Source organism: Lolium perenne, chromosome 3, assembly GCF_019359855.2.
Source record: "Lolium perenne isolate Kyuss_39 chromosome 3, Kyuss_2.0, whole genome shotgun sequence".
In the NCBI taxonomy this organism is placed as follows: Eukaryota; Viridiplantae; Streptophyta; class Magnoliopsida; order Poales; family Poaceae; genus Lolium; species Lolium perenne.
The window spans coordinates 322,197,642-322,204,494 of NC_067246.2; the positions used below are offsets into that span (position 1 = coordinate 322,197,642).

Consider the following 6,853-nt stretch of genomic DNA (forward strand, 5'->3'; position numbering starts at 1 on the left):
CAGAAATGTGTTCAGAATGGTCTTGCTCAACGGAATAACACGAGGCACAAAGATCTCCTAAAGTGTGCATTAGTATAGTTACAAAATAGGATAGTAGTAAAAAAAGGCGGGAAAGGATAGTAGTAATTTTAGTGAAGAAAATAAATGGAATAGGAAAACAATTGTCTAATCCCCTTGGCGCTTCTATCACCCTAACCAAACAAACTACTTCAACACATCATGAAATACGAGAACAAGAGGCACACAATGATACGGAGACGCAACGAAAATTTTCTCTACACAAGACCAGATCTTATATATATGAATTATAGATATCAAACAATGTCCCTTTTTACATTTGCACAGAGGGGCAAGCTGTATCACCATTGTCTTCTCTGATCCACTATATCGAACCTCCTCCTTGTTGTCTATTCGACGAGTGTACCGCGGCGAGCAGAGCGGCTCCGGTTCCTGACCCATCCTCCGTCACCCGCAGTGTGACGGTCCGCGCAACCTCCTCTCCAAGGATCTCCACCAGGGCTTCGTCCAGGTACTCCTTGAACACCGGGTATGCCTGGTACAAGCTGCCTTCAATCGCGACCACCGTCCGCTTTGGCTGGTCTCTCGTTCTCCCGCTCGAGGAGGCGACACCAGCGCTCCCGTCACGGCCCAACTTTTTCAGAATGCCCACGATGCCAGCAGCGGCAAGACGGGCAGCTCTGTGGGTGACGATGTCGCAGATTTTGACAACCAGCCTCCTAGTTTTTAGAGGGGCAGATTGGATCTGGAATAGCAGCGATGAAAATATGAGAAACCAGGTTGATGTCCGAACAAGTATGGGATTGATGCCAGAGCAAGCACACTAGACGTGACAATGGAAAAGCTAACCTTCAGATGTTCTTGAAGTATTCTTCTGACTTCGCTCAGATCGGGTGAATCATCCTCACGCATTGCAGCCAGAAATGGTGTGCTGAAGCATTTTGGATTAAGCTTTTGTCAGGTATTCATATTTAAAATAGGGTAAAACTTAAGTAAAATTCCATAAGTATGAAAGGTTGGCAAGCCAATAGAGCCAAAACTAAAATACTGCAGTAGAAAATATCAGCTTGATACCCGAGGACTTAGTTAAGGGGATAAGCAACGATATAACAAAACAGCAGCATAAATCTTTCAAGAAATATTCAGCTAAGTATAGTACTTGGTAAGAATTGGTTAATGCTAACAAACTACAGACCACAAATATGGAGAAATATTCAACTAATATTCAGCTAATTGTAGGGCCCTGTAACCACGTCCTGTCTCTATAACATTTTAAGCATGGCAATACCTCAAAATGAAGGGGGTTGATAGACTATCGGCATCATCACCAAAAACATCTGATTCTTGGGCCATCCTATGGAGTACCAGCCTTGCAATTTCCCCAAGGTACATCCCTGAAATCATTTTCTCGAAGCCCTGTGTCAAAGACTAGTCAGTTTCGCCCTATTAACAACAATACTAAGATACAATAAGATTGAAATTTGTGTAGATTACTTACCTGATCATTGCGATTTTGTGTCTCATCGTCCAAAGAGATGTCATAAGGAGTTCTTGGCAAATGGGATGACCAGAAATTCCCCCACTCCATGTTTACTACCTGATGGATACAATGCTTTGACATAAGAGATTTTCATAATAGTTCATTTGTTCACAGAAACAGATCATCAGATAAATCAAGCAAACTACAGATAAAGTGGAAAAATAAGATACCATTCCTCCAGAGTTTGTAAGAAGACCCTGGCACTTGATAATTGCATCAGTGCGTTCAACATAGCAAGCATTGGTGCCAGCCCCTATGATCACAGCAGCCACTGTATCCTCATCATAATAGTGCCCTAGAGCTAATGTCCCCACGGTATCGTTCACCTAAGTAAAAAAAAATATATCATTCAAGATAATCATTTAAAAAGAGATGGTGTTGATATACATACTTTTTCACAAATAAAAGAAGCATAACATAACATGCAGGTCATGACGGAGATTATTATTTAGTGCTAACCTTGAGGTTGGATGCAATATATTTCAGGGATTTTTTTTTTTTGACTAACTAGGTTAATCAAATTAATACGTTGCCATCCTCACAACAACAACAACATCAAAGCCTTTTTCCCAAGCAAGTTGGGGTAGGCTAGATATGAAACCCAACAGAAAAGAGAACCAAAAGAAGGAGAAAGAAAGAAAAAGAAAAAATAAAAAAGAAGAAAGAAGGAAAAGAAAAAGAAAATGGAAAGTGTGGTTACTAGCATAGCATTAGGCTAAGATTAAAAAATTCATTAACTTGTCATTCCTCTCTTCCTGTGAAAAAATACAACAAAAGGCCAGGGCTTAAAGCAACCTAACCCATTACGATGACCTAATTAAGCTTTCATCCATAATCCGCCTAGCTAAGGGATAATCCGTCAGTTTTCCTGTACCACCTCCTAAATGTTATGCATCATCTTCTTTATATATTGAATATATATTAACACAACGAGAAATAATCATAAGTGCAGCATTTCAAGAAAATGTGGTTTACAGCTGACTAAAAGTATAAAAGCAATGTTAATTTGTTAAGCCAGCAGAAGTCAGGTAAGACCTACCAGTGCAGTAACTCGAATATTTAATCCACACCTAGCAAGCGCTTCATCTAAGCACCGGGCAACATCTTTCCCAACCTGTGGTTACATGGTTCACATGAGTTAAAAATGATCATTTCATGTAGAAGCAGACAGGTAAATATACAGCACAAGAAAACAAGCGATTCACAAAGATGAGAAATAAATTGCTAATCATGGCAGTCTTACAAGTTTAAATCCTGATTTTCAATACTTCCTCCGTCCAACAATGGATGTCTCAATTTTGTATAAATTTGGGTGTATCTAGATGTGATTTAGTGTATAGATACATCTAAATTTAGACAAAGTTGAGACATCCTTTGTTGGATGGAAGGAGTACAAAACAGAGACATTGAACAGAATAATTTCTGGGATTTACTTAATAACATCAATAGCATTTTATCAATTTTAAGATCTGAATTACAAAACTAGAAATATTTACCAATATTACAACTTCTTTAGTTATGTACTGCTAACTGGATAACACGGAAACCACAGCACTGGAATGTATAATTATGTGCGAGAAAAACTAAGTTGGCTTACCGTGTCTCCAACTGAAAATCCCTTAGTCCACCTAATTAATGACCCTGAAGAAACTGAATTTTGTCTAACAGGGAAAGAAAAGGTGAAACCAAGTGCCTTTTGTTCATCTTTTCCATCTTCTCTTTCAATAAAATTCTTGAGAGTCGAAGCAACAAAGTTGAATAAATCCTGCAGTTGAAATATAACTGAAAGACATGTACCAAAGATATATCTCACATACATAGAAATAAGATAGAATAAAGCAAGTACCTCACTTGTACCCATCAATTCCTCAGGGATGGCTTGAATTTCAACCTTCTGATTAACGATTTCAGACCCAGCACCAACTTCAACCCTCAAGACTCTGAAGCTCGTTCCTCCAAGATCAATGGCATAATATACACCTTCTTCATCCCTGTCAAAGTACACGACCATAGCCAATTTAGTATGACTTGCATAGGAAAATTGAAAAAAGAAGGAAAAGAAAGGCTAATTATCACTATTGTCTCTCCATTGGTCATAGCCTCATAGGCTCATAGAATATTTAAATTAACTAATCGTGGCACCTTCAAAAAGAGTACCAACGAAATAAAAGTTCAATTTGACATGAAACATCATATTGCAGCACCTTCAGAACAAATATCATGGAAACAAAGTCCACTACTGTTGGTTTTCAAAGGATCATATTTTTCAGGGTAAGCAGCACTATCATGCTTCTTAACTCTGCATGTCCACTATCCAAAATACACCCTAATGAACTACGCCATGAAAAATAAAAACTTCATAGCAAATGAACTACATTTATGGCGTCCTTTGGGTTAGTTGTCAGTATGGGTGCTTAGCACTCGCAATTTGTCGCTATCCCAATAATTGCCTACACATTGCCACAGTAATGGTAAACCGGTACGGAAGAAACTACAGTTGGTGCATCAATGACAAAACGAGTGTCCAATCTTTTTATGCAAAATTTGCAAACCATAGATGTTCTGAATTGAGGAGGGTCGCGGGAGAAAGCTAATGCACTGGATTGATCAAGAGACCTAATCAAATGAAGAGGTCTTTTTCAGGGGTCCATTGTTGAGGGGTCCAATGTGCAATTACAGAAAACAAAGACATGCTTAAACATGTCTTTCTTTTACAGGCTTAAACAGGTCAACAAACTGGTGTATGGTCAGTAAAGAATAGTATAAGTCGATAACGAAGAAAGATATACAGATGACACTGCTTCCATGTTTTAGACTGTTTCGCTGAGACAGAAGTTTATACGTTGATTTTAAATATGGTTTTGGTCAACAATAATAAGATATTGGTTCCCATTTCATAGCACTCTACACGTAGCACAGCAATACCTACTACTAAGAAGCCACGCTGGCAATGATCAAGAAACATCAAAGAACTAAAATCCAAATGCGTGACAGAAACAAAAATACAAAAGGCCAACCAAAACCAATGTGGATCCGTCTGTCACGCAGTTATAGGTTCTAACAGCAGGCCAAGCTGTTGCAAGTACAAAGATCCAACAAGTGATGATCTCGCAATTATGCAAAGACAAGAACAACATTGCGGGCACAACTTGATGAATGGCGCAACTGAGTTTTCTGTTTTGGCCTCGAATCAGATGAACACGGAACATCAGTCTTCCACCGTTCAACTTTATTGCGTTTTTTCCTACTATAAAACACACAAAATATAGTCTGCAATCGACGCGAGCAAAATAAGAAGTGTGCCGTCCCGTCCCAAGCAATGATTCTGATCTGACAGAGAAGGTCACAGGCCACATTGGCATTGTGGAATACAACCTGGAGTGTGAACCCCAATGCCGGCCACATAGAAGTGTTGGTAGATTCACGTACTAAGATGCCCCTTTATGGTGGTCCGGGCAGCAGCCCCGCCATGAATGCAAGCTCAAACCAACAGGCAACAGTGCAGCATAAGAACCCACATGACAAATTCTTGGCCTCTGGCATATTAATTATTTTCACCCCAGAGCAGCACCGGCACTCACAGCAGGGCAGGGGGCATCGCATCGGACATCAAAACTGCGCAAATCCATTGAAAAATGGCAGCCGGACACAAGGAGCTGATGGGCGTCGCCGGTTGCAGTTCCAAGAAATATGGCAGAACTGTGAACTCACTGATGACGTACTTACTACTCGGAGGAATTTCAAAACGAGGTGAATGGCGAGGAAGTGCGGTGCATTATGCGCAATGGAATAAAGATCGAGGCTTTATGGACAATAATATCACCAGGAAAAGTAACGGACCAGGTGTGTTTACTGCTGTGATTGAATCCGAAATACGTTTAGCATTCCGCGACAGGACCAAACAGCATCACGAGGTAGGAATCGCAAAAGGGGAAACATAAAACATGTGAAGCCATCCAAGTTAGTGGCGTTCAGACGACCAGAGCAAGAATGGCAGACCCAAATGCACACCGAGGGGAAAGTAGCAAGGAGATACTACGTGTCGATGTCGCCGTAGAGAGAGCTTGAAACTTTATGGAAAAAATGAAATATCAAATATATGCTGGTGGAGTTTCACATGGAAAAAAAAAAGACGCTGAGTGAGCACTCCCGCATCATTGGGGAGGGAGGCAAGAACCCAGTGAAGGTGGGTAACCACATTTGCATGAATAAAGCAGATAGATTAACAAGAAGACGGCGAGATTGAAGGGCATGATCCAACCACCAAAGTGGTGTTCAAATAAAGATGACAGCAACGAAAGGCTTTACCTTTTTTTTCCGGTCTATGAATGAATCGCAGAAATAAAAAAGAGGGAGGCAAGAAACGGAAGCGGAGCAGGTCTGCAAATCGCCAAAAATAACAAAAGGAAAACGCAACGCAAGGCGACGAACCGAGTAGCAGTGGAGGGCAGCGAGCAAGGAGGGACCTTGGGGGCCGTACCCGTTGGGGAGCGCGTCGACGAAGGTGAGCAGCATCTTGAGCTTGCTGCCGCCGTCGGACGCCAGCCCCGCGTGCATCTCGACGACCATGGCGTCGACGACCTGGCGCAGGCGCGCCGGCGGCGTGGCGCACCCCTCCTCGAACTCCCGCAGCAGCGCCACGGCGCGCCGCCATCGCGCCCGCGCCGCCGCCCTGCGCGCCACCAGCACCGCGGCGATCGCGCACGTCGCCGCCGCGCACCCCGCCGCCACCCCGAACCCCGCCCTCCCCATCACCGCCCCCTGCGCCGATCACGGCATCCCGCGCGTCCTCTCGACAACTCCCAGCGAGTCCGCCCAGTCCGAACCGCGCCGGCAACGCGCCGCCGCGCGCGGGGCGGTCGGCGGAATGGCGAATGGGATGGAACAGAGGCGAGTAGTGGGGTGGGGCTGCGGGCGAAGGGGAAAGAAAGGCTTGAGGTTGAGGAGAGGGGAAATAGAAAATCAGGGACACAAAGCCAAGAGTGTCCGTCTGCTTTTATTTATGCAGGGATTTCTTGCAATAACACCCACCGGAATCCATCTAATTACAGTATGTCTCCACATCCGCCATGTGCGGTTTTACTTCCTACTCATTCGTTTGAAATCTTCTTTTTCTTATTCTCCGTCGTAGCTTTGACCTGCTGCTGCTTCTGCCGATGCTCCATTTGTGGGCATTCCTCTCCTCTCACAGGGTTTAAAATAAAGTTGCACATTTGCAGCGTAGGCAGCTAGGTCATGGCTCAGGGTTGCAGATTATTTGTTTTTCTTTTGATATACATACTTGCACACATCACA

General features: G+C 43.0%; 1 protein-coding gene across 2 annotated transcripts; it reads right to left on the bottom strand.

Moving 5' to 3' along the window:
- Nucleotides 1-269: 269 nt before the first annotated feature.
- Nucleotides 270-6,522, bottom strand: LOC127345678 (hexokinase-3). 2 transcript variants are annotated; one of them, XM_051372176.2, is made up of 9 exons: nt 6,039-6,522; nt 3,405-3,549; nt 3,156-3,323; nt 2,598-2,672; nt 1,729-1,884; nt 1,517-1,615; nt 1,307-1,434; nt 868-949; nt 270-763 (listed from the first exon to the last, which is right to left on the bottom strand). In XM_051372176.2, exons 1-9 carry the CDS (start codon nt 6,308-6,310, stop codon nt 383-385), a joined length of 1,506 nt encoding a protein of 501 aa, XP_051228136.1. In that variant the 5' UTR covers nt 6,311-6,522; the 3' UTR covers nt 270-382. The 2 variants fall into 2 exon arrangements, with proteins under 2 accessions (XP_051228136.1, XP_051228141.1); XM_051372181.2 differs by having other exon boundaries at nt 6,025-6,289.
- Nucleotides 6,523-6,853: the final 331 nt, after the last annotated feature.